Here is a 19,798-nt window from a genome sequence, read left to right as displayed (position 1 = left end):
ACCACCAACTAACATCTATATACCACTATACACACCACCAACTAACATCTATATACCACTATTACACACCACCAACTAACCCTCCATCTATATACCACTATTACATACCACCAACTAACCCTCCATCTATATACCACTATTACATACCACCAACTAACATCCATATACCACTATTACACACCACCAACTAACATCTATATACCACTTACAACCACCAACTAACATCTATATACCACTATTACACACCACCAACTAACCCTCCATCTATATACCACTATTACATACCACCAACTAACATCCATATACCACTATTACATACCACCAACTAACATCTATATACCACTATTACATACCACCAACTAACATCTATATACCACTATTACATACCACCAACTAACATCTATATACAACTATTACACACCACCAACTAACATCTATATACCACTATTACATACCACCAACTAACATCTATATACCACTATTAAACACCACCAACTAACATCTATATACCACTACTACATACCACCAACTAACATCTATATACCACTATTACATACCACCAACTAACATCTATATACCACTATTACATACCACCAACTAACCCTCCATCTATATACCACTATTACATACCACCAACTAACATCTATATACAACTATTACACACCACCATCTAACAGATATATACAACTATTACATACCATCAACTAACCCTCCATCTATATACCACTATTACATACCACCAACTAACATCTATATACCACTATTACACACCACCAACTAACATCTATATACCACTATTACACACCACCAACTAACCCTCCATCTATATACCACTATTACATACCACCAACTAACCCTCCATCTATATACCACTATTACATACCACCAACTAACATCCATATACCACTATTACACACCACCAACTAACATCTATATACCACTATTACACACCACCAACTAACATCTATATACAAGTATTACACACCACCAACTAACATCTATATACCACTATTACACACCACCAACTAACATCTATATACCACTATTACATACCACCAACTAACATCTATATACAACTACTACATACCACCAACTAACATCTATATACCACTATTACACACCACCAACTAACCCTCCATCTATATACCACTATTACATACCACCAACTAACATCCATATACCACTATTACACACCACCATCTAACAGATATATACAACTATTACATACCACCAACTAACCCTCCATCTATATACCACTATTACACACCACCAACTAACATCCATATACCACTATTACACACCACCAACTAACCCTCCATCTATATACCACTATTACATACCACCAACTAACCCTCCATCTATATACCACTATTACACACCACCAACTAACATTCATATACCACTATTACACACCACCAACTAACCCTCCATCTATATACCACTATTACACACCACCAACTAACATCTATATACCACTATTACACACCATCAACTAACCCTCCATCTATATACCACTATTACACAGCACCAACTAACATCTATATACAACTATTACACACCACCAACTAACATCTATATACCACTATTACATACCACCAACTAACATCTATATACAACTACTACATACCACCAACTAACATCTATATACCACTATTACACACCACCAACTAACATCTATATACAACTATTACACACCACCAACTAACCCTCCATCTATATACCACTATTACACACCACCAACTAACATCCATATACCACTATTACACACCACCAACTAACCCTCCATCTATATACCACTATTACACACCACCAACTAACATCTATATACCACTATTACACACCATCAACTAACCCTCCATCTATATACCACTATTACACACCACCAACTAACATCTATATACAACTATTACACACCACCAACTAACATCTATATACCACTATTACATACCACCAACTAACATCTATATACAACTACTACATACCACCAACTAACATCTATATACCACTATTACACACCACCAACTAACATCTATATACAACTATTACACACCACCAACTAACCCTCCATCTATATACCACTATTACACACCACCAACTAACATCTATATACCACTATTACACACCACCAACTAACATCTATATACCACTATTACATACCACCAACTAACATCTATATACCACTATTACATACCACCAACTAACATCTGTATACCACTATTACATACCACCAACTAACATCTATATACCACTATTACACACCACCAACTAACCCTCCATCTATATACCACTATTACACACCACCATCTAACATCTATATACCACTATTACACACCACCAACTAACATCTATATACCACTATTACACACCACCATCTATATACCACTATTACACACCACTAACTAACCCTCCATCTATATACCACTATTACACACCACCAACTAACATCTATATACCACTATTACATACCACCAACTAATCCTCCATCTATATACCACTATTACATACCACCAACTAACATCTATATACAACCACTACATACCACCATCTATATACCACTATTACACACCACTAACTAACATCTATATACAACTATTACACACCACCAACTAACCCTCCATCTATATACCACTATTACACACCACCAACTAACATCTATATACCACTATTACACACCACCAACTAACATCTATATACCACTATTACACACCACCATCTAACATCTATATACCACTATTACATACCACCAACTAACCCTCCATCTATATACCACTATTACACACCACCAACTAACATCTATATACCACTATTACACACCACCATCTATATACCACTATTACACACCACTAACTAACCCTCCATCTATATACCACTATTACACACCACCAACTAACATCTATATACCACTATTACATACCACCAACTAACCCTCCATCTATATACCACTATTACATACCACCAACTAACATCTATATACAACCACTACATACCACCATCTATATACCACTATTACACACCACTAACTAACCCTCCATCTATATACCACTATTACACACCACCAACTAACCCTCCATCTATATACCACTATTACACACCACCAACTAACCCTCCATCTATATACCACTACTACATACCATATGTATTATTGAATGTGCAGTATAGAGTAGAATACCTATAACTTTTTTTTCTTCGTTTTTTTCTTCTTAAACCTGTGTGTTTGCTTATGTTCTTTGCTAAATATGCATTTTGAATGTATAATTCCACTTACGTATATGTTTGTACAAGTTGCTTGACCGATAAACGATTATTCACTCGGAGCTCTTTTTATTTTTTGTCTTGAACGCACTGAAGTCGGAAGTTAGAGATTTCCGAGTTCCCAGTTGTCTTGAACGTGGAAATAATCTTCATTGACTCTTGATTGTCAGTGTCATACACTTTGACCTAGTGCGTAACCCGGAAGTGTAGTCCCGTCTGCAGTTTTCACAATGATGAGACTGGTAAGTCGTCAATTGTCGCTTTCTTTCATCAAATCATTTAATGATTTGAATGAAGTTTGGTTATTTGGTATGGTAAACATGTTACTAAGAAATCACATCGTAATATTTCATCGTCCTGGGACGTATGGAGAAAAATATACCTCTCGTTCAGAGAAGCTAGCTTGCATGCTAACATTATCGGTTAGCTAGGATTTGTTTACATGTTAGGCCGATGTAACAAACTGGTGATTTTATGACAATAGCCACCTAACAAATCACGAACACTAACAAATCAGTATCTAGCTAGTGAGGTTAGTGAAGTTGATAGCTAAGTGCCCATCACACACTGGACATGTAACAATCCAGGTATTGGCTGTCTAGCTAGCTAAAGGTAGCTTCTTTTTTTTAACGGGATCACAGTTTTAGCATGCAATTGGATGAACTATGCAGATTATAGCATTTTCACATCACATGTATGGAGTGATTGTTTTCTTTCATATGTTTCTAGGATGACAACGATGATGACGTCTCCCTGTTTGATGCAGAGGAGGATACAGGCAAAGGAAAGTCAAAGAAGAATAAAATCAAGTAAGTCGGTTCAGCGTTGCACTCAGTGGCTCAGCCGCAAGACGGTATAATGCAATGGCGCTCAGCCCTGAATAGAAGCGACACATCAATTCAACCTACTGTATTGGCTGAGAAACGCATGAGAAGTTCATGCTCTTGCCATGTTTTCCAGGCATCCAGTGGCCTCCTTCTTCCACCTATTCTTCAGAATGAGTGCCATCCTGGTGTACCTGCTCTGTGAGCTCCTCAGCAGTAGCTTCATTGCCTGCATGGTCACCATCATCCTCTTCCTGTCAGCTGACTTCTGGACCGTTAAGGTAGACTAAACAGTAGTAGAACAGTTAAGAATAATAATATAATACTAATAGATCAGTAACAGCAAAATAATATAAATAGAACAGCAATAGAATAGCAATAGAACAGCAATAGAATATGAATAGAACAGCAATAGAATATTGATGGAACATCAATAGAATATGAATAGAACAGCAATACAATATCCAATAGAATATCGATGGAACATCAATAGAATATGAATAGAACAGCAATAGAATATCCAATAGAATATCGATGGAACAGTAATAGAACATTGAATAGAATATCGATGGAACAGCAATAGAATATCAATAGAATATCGATGGAACAGCAATAGAACATCCAATAGAATATCGATGGAACAGCAATAGAACATCCAATAGAATATCGATGGAACAGCAATAGAACATCCAATAGAATATTGATGGAACAGCAATAGAATATCAATAGAATATGAATAGAAGATCAATAGAATATCGATGGAACAGCAATAGAACATCCAGTAGAATATCGATGGAACAGCAATAGAATATCAATAGAACATCCAATAGAATATCGATGGAACAGCAATAGAACATCCAATAGAATATCGATGGAACAGCAATAGAATATCAATAGAACATCCAATAGAATATCGATGGAACAGCAATAGAACATCCAATAGAATATCGATGGAACAGCAATAGAACATCAATAGAATATGAATAGAACATCAATAGAACAGCAATAGAACATCGATGGAACAGCAGTAGAATAGCAATAGAATATCAATAGAACAGCAATAGAATATCGATGGAACATCAATAGAACAGCAATAGAATATCAATAGAACAAGTGTAAATATTGTCAAACCTCTTTTCTTTTGCTTTAAGTATGTAGCCTAATTATGTATTAACACCAAATACTATATTTCAGAATATCACAGGCCGGTTGATGGTGGGCCTGAGATGGTGGAACCAGGTGGATGGCGATGGAAAAAGCCACTGGGTGTTTGAGTCCAGAAAGGTAGATCACACACATCCCAGTCCTTCTGGACAGGCAGTAACTAACTACCCAACGAACTACTACCCTCTACTGAAATACCTTCGTCTTTAGGGTCAAACCTAGTTCCATAGAACCTGTATCGACTCTGGATTTTTATGGGTAAATCCATTTCATTTCAATCACTTTTTTTGACAGCATCCCTTTTGATTTAAACAACATTTTCCATACATGTTTGACCCATGGTAGAAGTGGTTAGAAAATGAGTGACTTTTTGGACCTGAATACCAAAACATTCAGGAGATAAAAGGTGCTCAGTTGACCCATTTTACATACCCCAACATACCATGATACATTCATGTCTTCATCAATGGAAAAGATACATGGTTGAGTTTGATATCATGTAAACGCTTACAAACATTTTTATCAAACTATATTTTATTATTTCTTGAAAAAAACGTTTTTTAATAAAAAATTATTTCATTTTTAAACCTTTAACATCAATGATATAAAAATGTGTGAACCCAATATTTTTTTCATATTCACATATGTTGTAATTTAGACCTTATTTCACATAATCTGAGGTTTTTGTGTGGTGCCTGCCATCTGTTGAGAAACAATATGCTCTTGAATACAGGGTGGGTGTCATTTCAATCAAAGATATAGAAATTGTAGAATGGACCTATCCCTTCAGACAACTGCAATTTAGCTGGTACACCATTGAAATTGGGTAGAACTGTTAACTTCTAATTACTACCACAAAGATCACCGCCAGTCAACCCCTTGTCGACTGTGAACTTAAATGGTCATGTCTATTCTATTATCTGTATTTCTATGATTTCAATAGGTTTCCTATGGAGTATTGAGAGTATAATATAAAACAACAGATATTCCCACTGAAGTCAACATTCTCTGATGTGTGGACCTCCAACCATCTTTATGGTACCACTTGAAAGTTGACATTTTCAATTTTATTCCCGTATATGTACATTTATCAGCCAAAACATGACACCACACTGCATTCAATAGCATGCTGTGTGCCCGCCATCGGTTGAGACAACACAAAAACCTCAGATCAGGGATGGGGAACTTTCATTGGGGTGGGGGCCTCACTAGAGTCTGCAGAGGCATACCCATACCCACACATGCTCTTGAATCTCCCCCTTGACAGTGGAGAGAAAGGGGAGAAGAAAAAAAAACGTTCAGAGTTAATTTCCTGCAATTCTACACATTTTGACATGGGCCGTAGAGAAAATGCTGCAGTTTTAAAACAAGTCTGCTGCAATTTTACACATTTTGCCATAGGGTGGATAGAATACTTTGCAATTTTATAACAAATTTCATGCCATTTAAAATGTAGTGTGGAAATAAATGTTTGCAGTTTTTTAGTATATCTTAATGAGTGTGACTAACAAAATCAATGGGGGCCCCCTGGTTGGCAATTCGACTACTACAAGTTTAGACAGTTGGCTAGACAAATTTACCAATCTCAAAAATGTCAGCTGACAAGGTCTAATTGAGTGACTGTCAGTGACTGACATAACAAGAGAGAAACTGCTGATGAACAACCAAAAATGTAAATTGCATCTCGTGTATTCTACTATTCTAACTCTCAACAGTAAGTTGAGACCCCGATTGAGTTCCAAAAACAAATGTTTTATCTGCGGGCCTAAAAAAGCGGGGCCGTGCCAGTTGCCACATCCCTGCCTTCGATTATGTATAATATGGTCTAAGATACATCATATTCGAATATGTATCATACAAATGTATCCTGAAATGATTAAATAGTTTGACAACCCTGTTTGTATGTTTACATGATATCAAACTCAACCATGTATCTTTTCCAGTGATGAAGACATGGATTTATCATGGTATGTTGGGGTATGTAAAATGGGTCAACTGAGCACCTTTTATCTCCTGAATGTTTTGGCATTCAGGTCCAAAAAGTCACTTTCTGACCACTTCTATAACGGGCAAATACGTATGGAAGGTTTTGTTCAAATCAAAAGGGGTGCCTTTCAAAAGTGATTGAATTCAAATTGATTTACTCCATAACAAAGCCTATTAGTTGGTAATATCTGACTCCACCTACTGCATACAGTCTTAGGGTTTACAGTCGTGGCCAAAAGTTTTGAGAATGACACACATATTAATTTTCACAAAGTCTGCTGCCTCAGTGTCTTTAGATATTTTTGTCAGATGTTACTATGGAATACTGAAGTATAATTACAAGCATTTCATAAGTGTCAAAGGCTTTTATTGACAATTACATGACGTTGATGCAAAGAGCCAATATTTTGACCCTTCTTTTTCAAGACCTCTGCAATCTGCCCTGGCATGCCGTCAATTAACTTCTGGGCCACATCCTGACTGATGGCAGCCCATTCTTGCATGTTCAATGCTTGGAGTTTGTCAGAATTTGTGGGTTTTTGTTTGTCCACCCGCCTCTTGAGGATTGACCACAAGTTCTCAATGGGATTAAGGTCTGGGGAGTTTCCTGGCCATGGACCCAAAATATTGATGTTTTTTTCCCCGAGCCACTTAGTTATCACCTTTGCCTTATGGCAAGGTGCTCCATCATGCTGGAAAAGGCATTGTTCGTCACCAAACTGTTCCTGGATGGTTGGGAGAAGTTGCTCTCGGAGGATGTGTTGGTACCATTCTTTATTCATGGCTGTGTTCTTAGGCGAAATTGTGAGTGAGCCCACTCCCTTGGCTGAGAAGCAACCCCACACATGAATGGTCTCAGGATGCTTTACTGTTGGCATGACACAGGACTGATGGCAGCGCTCACCTTGTCTTCTCCGGACAAGCTTTTTTACGAATGCTCCAATCCCTGTACCTTTTGCAGAATATCAGTCTGTCCCTGATGTTTTTCCTGGAGAGAAGTGGCTTCTTTGCTGCCCTTTTTGACACCAGGCCATCCTCCAGAAGTCTTCGCCTCACTGTGCGTGCAGATGCACTCACACCTGTCTCCTGCCATTCCTGAGCAAGCTCTGTACTGGTGGTGCCCCAATCCCACAGCTGAATCAACTTTAGGAGACGGTCCTGGCGCTTGCTGGACATTCTTGGGCGCCCTGAAGCCTTCTTCACAACAATTGAACCGCTCTCCTTGAAGTTCTTGATGATCCGATAAATGGTTGATTTAGGTGCAATCTTACTGGCAGCAATATCCTTGCCTGTGAAGCCCTCTTTGTGCAAAGCAATGATGACGGCACGTGTTTCCTTGCAGGTAACCATGGTTGAGGAAGGAAGAACAATGATTCCAAGCACCACCCTCCTTTTGAAGTGATCTCCAGCCTTGTCCTCGTCAATACTCACACCTGTGTTAACGAGAGAATCACTGACATGATGTCAGCTGGTCCTTTTGTGGCAGGGCTGAAATGCAGTGGAAATGTGTTTTGGGGATTCAGTTCATTTGCATGGCAAAGAGGGTCTTTGCAATTCATCTGATCACTCTTCATAACATTCTGGAGTATATGCAAATTGCCATCATACAAACTGAGGCTGCAGACTTAGTGAAAATGTATATTTGTGTCATTCTCAAAACTTTTGGCCACAACTGTACATTCTTTTAGATGCACTTTTTATTTTAGTCTATTTGGTAAATATTTTCTTAACTCTTCTTGAACTGCACTGTTGGTTAAGGGCTTGTAAGTAAGCATTCCATGGTAAAGTCTACACTTGTTGTATTCAGCGCATGTGAGAAATAAAGTTTGATTTGATTCTAAGCATTATAACCCTCAATTATAGAATTGACCCAAAATGTTATATTGCCAAATACTAACTTGGTCAACAAGCTAGTAGGTTATTCTCACATCTGTGAAATGCCTATCTTCCTCAGGGGAATTCAAAGCAGCTGGTTTCAGACTCCGAGTCGAGGATCTTCTGGCTGGGTCTAGTCGTGTGTCCTGTCATCTGGGTCTTCTTTGTCTTCAGCACCCTCTTCTCCTTTAAGATTAAGTGGCTGGTTAGTTTCAATATAAATACTGTATTTACCACTTAGCAGACACTTGTACCCAAAGTGGCTTACAGTACATTGAGTGCATGATTTATTTTTTTGTCTACGGGATCACTGCGGGAATTGTACCCCACGAGCTTGGTATCGCCAGCGCCATACTCTCTCATAATGAGGTTGATTAGTGTGAAAAGTGGTGTGTAAGTCCCTGTTGTCAACATCTCCCTCTCCTCCACCCAGGCCGTGGTGATCATGGGCGTGGTGCTACAGGGGGCTAACCTGTATGGCTATGTTCGATGTAAAGTGGGCAGTAGGACGAACTTGAAGAACATGGCTACTAACTATTTCGGACGGCAGTTTCTTAAACAGGTAACTTTTTTTAATGCCTCGTCTCAGAATTTCATTTCATTTCAGAAGCTTTGAAAGCGCCCTGACACACTTCAGGAGAAGGGTGGAGAATCGGGATGCAACGTAGATAGGCCTTCCGGAAATGGACAATAATTGTTTGCGTTTATTGGATCAGGATGTTATATCTGTTGTTTTTGTTTTGTGTGTTTTCTCTGACAGGCAATGACTAAACAAGAGGAATCATAAAGAAGGACGACTACTCTTAAGATTTGAAGATATGTTTGCATTATTCTGAATGCCGTTGTATATCTGGAGTTTTACTAGCAACTAATACTTAATAGAAATCTTTTGGGACATTGCTTACCTTTGACGAGTTTTCCCATTTTGATACCATTTCAAGAGAGAAATAGCATAATTTGTAGATAAGTACGTTTTTCCACTGTAGCTATACTGACTCAAAGCAAATCCCTTATCTGTTTTGTTGTTTTGCATATTATCCCTAGACTTTATACAATACAATGAAATGTTGTTTCTGACTTGTATTATACAAACATGTTGCCTGTATAATATTGATGGTTGTAAATATAGAACATCAAGGTCATGTGTTCATGTTTTTGTGCAAATACATTTATAACATTTCAAAATGACGTGTGTTTTTGAGTTATTTTGGATGTACTGCGTGAGGTGCATTCTACACTACTAAACTTTTTGGAATCTGACATCTTTAAATTTACTTAGATGTTTGGTGTCAAAGAGTAAGGCCCCCAAGTGGCGCAGCGGTCTAAGGCATTGCATCTCAGTGCTAGAAGCTTCACTACAGACCCTGGTTCAATCCCGGGCTGTATCACAACTGGATGTAATTGGGAGTCCCATAGGGCGGTGCAGAATTGGCCAAGCGTCGTCCGGGTTAGGGGAGGGGTAGGCCGTTGTAAAATAAAAATGTGTTCTTAATAACTAACTTGCCAAGTTAAATAAAGGTTAAATAAATAAAGTTCACACAGAAACATAAATCCCCTCTAATTTGTACTTTTACTTATGGGAACTTTATGGGAAGGTTTAGATAAAATGATGTGTTGTAGTTAAATCAGTACTTTGTAAGTAACTCATGAGCCTGCTTAACATCAGTCATGCATGTTGGTCATAAGTTTGGTCCATTGCTCCACAAATGTTAGCGACACCTTGTGGTACATTATTGCAAGATTTTCTGCAACAACAAAGATGGCCGCTGTCCATGACCGATATGAAGAAGACCTATAGGGAAGCGATCTCTTGTTGATTGTCCCTCCCCAGCCAATGATCATTCTGGGTGTCATTGTTATTATTTTTTGAAAGCTATTGCTAAATATATTTTCCATATTAGTAGCCTTTATTCTGTATCCACGTTTGACACGAACGCTCAGGATGATCCCGACCGAGGATGCGTCCGCGAGGGAGATAGAGGACAAACCAAAGCAGGTCGGGTTCAGGTAATCAGAAGGGTAACTTAGCTAGCTTGACTCTGGCAATTAACTACTTTGACAGTTGAATTTGTCTTATTTTCTACCATTTGTATGCATGTTATGAGTGTAACTTATTCAAATGATGAGTGCACAGTAAATGTTCCCTAACAAAAAAAGATTGCAGTTTTAAAACTGCAGTAAAAGTACACTAACTCAAATGTGACCAATACTTATTTCCCTCATTAAAATGCAAATCAATTTATAATATTTTTGACATGCGTTTTTCTGGATTTTTTTGTTGTTATTCTGTCTCTCACTGTTCAAATCTCACTGTTCAATCTCACTGATCATTTCTTTGTCAGTGGGCAAATGTACAAAATCAGCAGGGGATCAAATACTTTTTTCCCTCACTGTACATACCCCAACCAGAAACCACGGATTACAGTAAGCATTCGCACTGAGCTAAAGGCTAGAGCTGCCGCTTTCAAGGAGCAGGACTCTAACCCGTAAGCTTATAATAAATCCCGCTATGCCCTCCAACGAACCATCAAACAGGCAAAGCGTCAATACAGGACTAAGATCGAGTTGTACTACACCGGCTCTGATGCACGTCGGATGTGGCAGGGCCTGCAAACCATTACAGTCTACAAAGGGAAGCACAGCCGAGAGCTGCCCAGTGACACGAGCCTACCGGATGAGCTAAATTACTTCTATGCTCGCTTCGAAGCAAATAACACTGAAACATACATGAGAGCACCAGCTGTACCGGAAGACTGTGTGATCACGCTCTCTGCAGCCGATGTGAGTAAGACCTTTATGTTGTAGAGTTAAAATGGTTATTCCATCAAACTTCAAATTATTAGAATAGTACACAACGCAGAACAGAACAACCAGGTTGTTGGTCAGTGGCCAAAGCCCGCGAACAGAAGTATTCCAAGTTCAGACAGAAATGGGGAGTCAGATCGCTATGATCGCCAGGAACTTTACTTTTGGTGTCTATTTTTAATTGTTGTGCTACTGGTGCTGCTTGTTGATGTTAGGTAGGGCAGCTACAGTAGCTGAATGATGGTAACATCTTTGGGTTTTGTTTCATTAAATGTATTTTATTTTATCTGGGTGCTTGCGTTGCCTACTAACACCCTGGTACTACCCGTAGCTCCCATTCTCCCCAGTCCGAGAAAACACAGAGAGAAAGGTATGTGTTTCAGATGACTCCTTTGTAGAAGTCCATAACGTGAAATAAATAAAACATCCCAAGGTTAATGCTGTAGATATTGTTATAAGGGAGTGTGAGACTATTGAAACATGTAACTTTCAGAGTTTTATTGTTGTTATAAATATAGTTTACAGAGTGCTAAATGTGCTGCTGTTGCTAGCTAGCATGCCTTTCTGTGAAGCAGACGGTTAGCTGAGCTGCCGACTGGTGCTGGCGTTGCCTTATGGGAGATGTAGTTTGGTCCTCTAAAGTCTGAATGGGATAGAGGCGATTTCACGTTGTAACTTGTTTGTGTTGCAGTGTTTTTGTACATGAGTTGTTGTATTTTGGTACTGTCAACACTGAAGGCACCTAGCAATGTATTGGGGATGTGAGACAGGATATGTGTTTTACCTTTCTTCATGCTCCTGTGTACAACAACTTGTCAGATGGTGCATTGGAGACTGATGTGTTCCTGTCCTGTCTTTCCACAATACTATTGCAGGTAAGGTTCTATTGTCTAAGAATTAAGATTATACATTCTTTGTATTGAAGACTGGTTATTATTTTATAGTATACATTATGGCTTTATGTATGAGTGTGATTGTGTGAGTCTGAGAAAACACTGAGAGAGAAAGAACAACTTGTCAGATGGTGCATTGGAGACTGATGTGTTCCTGTCCTGTCTTTTCACAATACTATTGCAGATCAACATAAAAGCCGTAAAGACAGCTGTGGTGTCGCTCTTCATTTCTTGGTTCTCCTGTGGTGCATATAAGACCCGCTACATTTAGGCAGGTCAACATTCACAAGGCCTCAGGGCCAGACGGATTACCAGAACGTGTACTGCGAGCATGCGCTGACCAACTAGCAAGTATCTTCACTGACATTTTCAACCTCTCCCTGTCTGAGTCTGTAATACCAACATGTTTTAAGCAGACCACCATAGTCCCTGTGCACAAGAACACTAAGGTAACCTGCCTAAATGACTACCGACCCGTAGCACTCACGTCTGTAGCCAGGAAGTGCATTGAAAGGCTGGTCATGGCTCATATTAACACCATCATCCCAGAAACCCTAGACCCACTCCAATTTGCATACCGCCCCAACAGATCCACAGATGATGCAGTCTCTATTGCACTCAACACTGTCCTTTCCCACCAGGACAAAAGGAACACCTACGTGAGAATGCTATTCATTGACTACAGCTTAGCGTTCAATACCATAGTGCCCTCAAAGCTCATCAATAAGCTAAGGACCCTGGGACTAAACACCTCCCTCTGCAACTGGATCCTGGACTTCCTGACGGGCCGCCCCCAGGTGGTAAGGGTAGGTAACAACACAACCGCCACGCTGATCCTCAACACACGGGCCCCTCAGGGGTGCGTGCTCAGCCCCCTCCTGTACTCCCTGTTCACTCATGACTGCATGGCTAGGCACGACTCCAACACCATCATTAAGTTTGCTGATGATTCAACAGTGGTAGGCCTGATCACCGACAATGATGAGAAAGCCTATAGGGAGGAGATCAGAGACCTGACCGTATTGTGCAAGGACAACAACCTCTCCCTCAACGTGATCAAGACAAAGGAGATGATCGTGGACTACAGGAAAAGGAGGACTGAGCATGCCCCCATTCTCATCGATGGGGCTGTAGTGGAGCAGGTTGAGAGCTTCAAGTTCCTTGGTGTCCACATCACCAACAAACTAACATTGTCCAAGCACACCAAGACATTCGTGAAGAGGGCACGACAAAACCTATTCCCCCTCAGGAGACTGAAAAGATTTGACATGGGTCCTCAGATCCTCAAAAGGTTTTACAGCTGCACCATCGAGAGCATCCTGACTGGTTGCATCACTGCCTGGTATGGCAATTGCTCGGCCTCCGACTGCAAGGCACTACATAGGGTAGTGCGTACGGCTCAGTACATCACTGGGGCCAAGCTTCCTGCCATCCAGGACCGCTATACCAGGCGGTGTCAGAGGAAGGCCCTAAAAATTGTCAAAGACTCCAGCCACCCTAGTCATAGACTTTTCTCTCTTCTCTCTCGGCAAGCGGTACTGGAGCACCAAGTCTAGGTCCAAGAGGCCTCTAAACAGCTTCTACCCCTAAGACATAGGACTTCTGAACTGCTAATCAAATGGCAACCCGGACTATTTGCATTGCCCCCCCCCCCCCCCCCCCCCCCCCCCCACGCCGCTGCTACTCTCTGTTATTATTTATGCATAGTCACTTTAATAACTCTACCTACATGTACATGCTACCTCAACTAACCGGTGCCCCTGCACATTGACTCTGTACCGGTACCCTGTATATAGCCTCGCTATTATTTTACTGCTACTCTTTAATTATTTCTTATTCTTTCTCATACTTTTTTTTAAAGGTATTTTGTTAAAACTGCGTTGTTGTTTAAGGGCTTGTAAGTAAGCATTTCACTGCAAAGTCTACACCTGTTTTATTTGGCGCATGTGTGAAATACAATTTGATTCACATTTACTATGTTACGTCTAACCCTCAGTCCAGGTTGCACCTGTAGTCAACTGTGGCTTGTACTAAGCCAAGGTGAGTCAAAGGTAAAAATACACAGAAGAGAAAGAAGCAAAAATATACTACAAATTAAACCCCTCTTTTGTGCAGGCTAGTCCAGATCAGATGGCGTCTCTGTACTGGTATTCAACGACCTTCTATACTCTTGATCTGAACCAGTATCTGGGCAAAGGAGACGATGAATATGACAGATCGCCTCTGCCCATAAAGTGTCCCTTCATTTTCCCATTAGACAGCTCTGCAAGCGTTATAATGTCAATGATGCCCATTATATACTTCCTCAGAGTCAGATGAACTCGTGGATAAAAAAAATGGATCTCTCTGTGTCCAATATGAAGGGAGTTATGCTAGCAGATACCCATAGACTACCAGTCGTTGTGCTAATGCTATTTAGCATTGGCTCACAAAACTACCTCTTAACTTCCTTCATACTGGACACAGAGACATAAAAATTGTATCCATGAGTTCTTCTGACTTATTGCCAAAATCCCAAAGTATCCCTTTAATGTATTGTTTTCTGGTCGAAAACAATATGTATATATATATTTTTTTTACACCTTTTTTGAAGGTACATGCCGGCCTTAACAGCAGGAAATGACTGTCCAATGAATGTCCAGGAGGATTTCAATGCAGTACACTCCTGGCACATAGCAGTTTTTGTTTTCATACAATGAAATGTTTTAGCTACTATCTATTAAGAACTTGATTAATATTACCACTATATTGCAAACACAATTTTCTACTAGCCCAATGCCAATCTATTTCACTTCAACAAACACATGGAAGCAACAAACCATGTCCCCTGCGGTGGCAGATTACATATGACTTTCATCTATACTGTGTTATCGGATGAGTGCAGATACGAGAAACGATAGGATGAGGACTGTTGAGATACACCCAAGGCAGTCTGATTTAAACTTCTTCTTTGCCTTCTTCGTCTTCTTCGTTGGGGCTTTACGGTGGACTACATCCCCAATTTCAAAAAATAAAATGTATTAGTCATTTTTTTGTTTAACCTTTATTCAACTAGTCAAAAGCAAAACAAAAGTTGTGTTGCTGCCATGTCTGATTACCCTGTTTCACTTGTGCCAGGTACTCTGTGTTCCCTTTGAAGCGTTCCAGTGAAGGAACACTTACTTACATCCTGGACCGGAGGCTCTGATAGGCTTAACGAGGGCAGTGCCACTGAACTCTGGCACATTGCCTGTCAAATCATTGTTAAAAATCTGGCTATGCAATACTAAATTTCTCCATTTCTCACTTTAACTTTGTTCTTATGATGCGGTAGCTGGCTGCTGTCTAGTGTTGGTTCTGAGTGGGAAGGAACAGAACCTTTTCGGGTGACCCTACACATGTTGTCAAATCACCAGATGAGGTAACTACAGATTGTAATGTGATTTAATACATTTTTTCCCCTATCCATTATATTGGGAGATACAGGTTTGCCTATACAAAATGTCGCCAGAGAACTAACCTTATATTGGCGATACTATCTTTGTTCTCGATCGTGGGAAATGAGAAACGATAGGATGAGGACTGTTGAGATACACCCAAGGCAGTCTGATTAACCTTCTTCTTCTTCTTCGTTGGGTTTTTTACGGCGGACTACATCCCCAATGTGCCACTGAACTCTAGCACATTGCCTATCGAATCATTGTTAAAAATCTGGCTATACAATACTAACCTTCTCCATTTCTCACTTTAACTTTGTTCTTATGATACAGTGACATTTTGTATAGGCAAACCTGTACCTCCCAGTATAATGGATAGGGGAAACAATTGGTTATGTCACATTACAATCTGTAACCTCTCGGGGGAAGGTGCATCTGAGGTCGAGGGGAGGTGCATCTGGGGTCGGGGGGAGGTGCATCTGGGGTCGGGGGGAGGTGCATCTGGGGTCGGGGGGAGGTGCATCTGGGGTCGGGGGGAGGTGCATCTGGGGTCGGGGGGAGGTGCATCTGGGGTCGGGGGGAGGTGCTTCTGAAGTTGGGGGGAGGTGCTTCTGGGGTCGGGGGGAGGTGCATCTGGGGTCGGGGGGAGGTGCATCTGGGGTCGGGGGGAGGTGCATCTGGGGTCGGGGGGGAGGTCCTTCTGAAGTCGGGGGGAGGTCCTTCTGAAGTCGGGGGGAGGTGCTTCTGAAGTCGGGGGGAGGTGCTTCTGAAGTCGGGGGGGGTGCTTCTGAAGTCGGGGGGAGGTGCTTCTGAAGTCGGGGGGAGGTGCATCTGGGGTCGGGGGGAGGTGCATCTGAAGTCGGGGGGAGGTGCATCTGGGGTCGGGGGCAGGTGCATCTGGGGTCGGGGGGAGGTGCTTCTGAAGTCGGGGGGAGGTGCATCTGAAGTTGGGGGGAGGTGCATCTGAAGTCAGCCGATAGTCGGGCACCAATATGGTTTTCCAACAAGGCTCAGATCAATATGGCAGGGTTGCCATTGTTTATAAAAGGTATTGTTTATAATGTCTAAATCAACATGTATTGAACACCCATATCACACACTCTGAAATAATACAAATAGTGTGTGTACATTGTACAATCAATTAGTGAGAGAGAGTCTCAAATATAATTTATTTGTATATATCCACTGTACACATTAATTGAGGTAATTTGGTTCCTGTTTCCGTCATGTCTTTGGTCACGTTCGCGTGGGTCAAATAAAAACAGCCTAATGATTGGTTGACGATAGAGCCTCCCACAATGCAGGCGATGGCTGCAGGATGAAGTTGATGAAGAACAACTGCAGGAACTTGCAGTCAAAACTTCATGACCTTTGATCATATGATTTTTGTAAAGTTGATGAGAGATGACATGTAGGCGCAAGTCTGACAGTTTCTATCCCCAGAATGCAACAACACACTTTGAAAGGTGGTGACCATTGACTTGACAAAAGTGATCTGCGCGCGTGCCCATTGTTTCACAACTTTCAACATCACAGTACAGCATGGCACAGTTCAGTAGAGTACATTGGAGTAGAGAAGGATACAATACATCACATTATACTGTACTGAACTAATGCTTTTCTTTACTGTACTCTACTGTACTCTACTGTGCTGTACTGTCCAAACTTGTGAAACACATGTCTATGGACGTCTGTTTGAGCCAAATCAAGGCCAGTCCGGACCAGACCAAATCAAGACCAGTCCGGACCAGACCAAATCAAGACCAGTCCAGACCAGACCAAATCAAGACCAGTCCGGACCAAATCGGAAACCCAACATAGACGTCTTTCCCTGGGATTGAACAGCCACCCTGGACAGTACAGTATTAAGACAGGCAGAAACGGCTTCTCTATTAGAAATCCCAGCTCCAAGCTCATGCAGCACGTCATCGGTTCTAACAGTCGTCTCGTGCCGAACTGCGCATGTGCAGGCCGTCAAATCAAATCCTTCCATATAAAGTTGTTTTTTGACAGAAATGACAACGTCCGTTTTTCACTTTCATGAGGTTGGAGTAATAACATGTTCTATTACTTCCTTTAGATTGAGACAATTGACAACGAAGGAAGACTTCTCAAACCCCGAACCCCGGCCTGGTCTACTCGGTCTGTTTCGCAAGGGTTCCCGGAAGTCTCATGATGTTGCACCTCTGGGTTTAGAAATAGATCTGTGACACCACCTGCAGATCTGGAGTCCACGGATTACGCCCATCCTCCATCCCTGTCCACAATGACCTAGCAAAACCCAAGCCTACTTCACGGTATTAGCGCTTACTGTTGCCGCTAACAGCCGGTTTGGACTTGTCTTGATTTAATTCATTACCAACTTGGTTAAGTATAACAGAAAGGCCTTCGTCCAATTGGTTCGGGTTAGTGTTAAGGTTTGGGATAGGGTTAATTAAATTCAGACATTCATTATGGTTTATTAAGTTCCCGAAAAAACAACTCACCGGTTTAGTTTAGCTATTAAAGGCTGGCCTTGCTAACTCATTGTGGATGGATGGTGCAGTTGTCTAAGCAGTAAAGTCCCATTTTATAGATACAGGTTCAATCCCAAGGTCCCATTTTATAGATACGGGTTCAATCCCAGCAAGGTCACATTTTATAGATACGGGTTCAATCCCAAGGTCCCATTTTATAGATACGGGTTCAATCCCAAGGTCCCATTTTATAGATACGGGTTCAATCCCAAGGTCCCATTTTATAGATACGGGTTCAATCCCAAGGTTCCATTTTATAGATACGGGTTCAATCCCAAGGTTCCATTTTATAGATACGGGTTCAATCCCAAGGTTCCATTTTATAGATACGGGTTCAATCCCAGCAAGGTCACATTTTATAGATACGGGTTCAATCCCAGCAAGGTCACATTTTATAGATACGGGTTCAATCCCAAGGTCACATTTTATAGATACGGGTTCAATCCAAGCAAGGTCACATTTATAGATACGGGTTCAATCCCAGCAAGGTCACATTTTATAGATACGGGTTCAATCCCAGCAAGGTCACATTTTATAGATACGGGTTCAATCCCAGCAAGGTCACATTTTATAGATACGGGTTCAATCCCAGCAAGGTCACATTTTATAGATACGGGTTCAATCCCAAGGTTCCATTTTATAGATATGGGTTCAATCCCAGCAAGGTCCCATTTTATAGATACGGGTTCAATCCCAGCAAGGTCACATTTTATAGATATGGGTTCAATCCCAGCAAGGTCACATTTATAGATACGGGTTCAATCCCAGCAAGGTCACATTTTATAGATACGGGTTCAATCCCAGCAAGGTCACATTTTATAGATACGGGTTCAATCCCAGCAAGGTCCCATTTTATAGATACGGGTTCAATCCCAGCAAGGTCCCATTTTATAGATACGGGTTCAATCCCAGCAAGGTCACATTTTATAGATATGGGTTCAATCCCAAGGTCCCATTTTATAGATACAGGTTCAATCCCAGCAAGGTCCCATTTTATAGATACGGGTTCAATCCAAGCAAGGTCACATTTTATAGATACGGGTTCAATCCCAGCACGGGGCACTGTT

General features: G+C 40.9%; 1 protein-coding gene across 1 annotated transcript; it reads left to right on the top strand.

Annotated features, from left to right (window-relative positions):
• Positions 1-3,405: 3,405 nt before the first annotated feature.
• Positions 3,406-10,286, top strand: tvp23b (trans-golgi network vesicle protein 23 homolog B (S. cerevisiae)). The gene is made up of 7 exons (XM_014180303.3): positions 3,406-3,494; positions 3,982-4,061; positions 4,213-4,357; positions 5,271-5,360; positions 9,181-9,306; positions 9,535-9,663; positions 9,862-10,286. The coding sequence occupies exons 1-7, from the start codon at positions 3,483-3,485 to the stop codon at positions 9,886-9,888; spliced, it is 609 nt and encodes a 202-aa protein (XP_014035778.1). The 5' UTR covers positions 3,406-3,482; the 3' UTR covers positions 9,889-10,286.
• Positions 10,287-19,798: the final 9,512 nt, after the last annotated feature.

This window comes from Salmo salar, chromosome 28 (genome assembly GCF_965601325.2).
Source record: "Salmo salar chromosome 28, fSalSal1, whole genome shotgun sequence".
NCBI classification, from domain to species: Eukaryota; Metazoa; Chordata; class Actinopteri; order Salmoniformes; family Salmonidae; genus Salmo; species Salmo salar.
The sequence above is the reverse complement of the archived record's forward strand: the minus strand, read 5'-3'. Positions and strand labels throughout refer to the sequence as shown.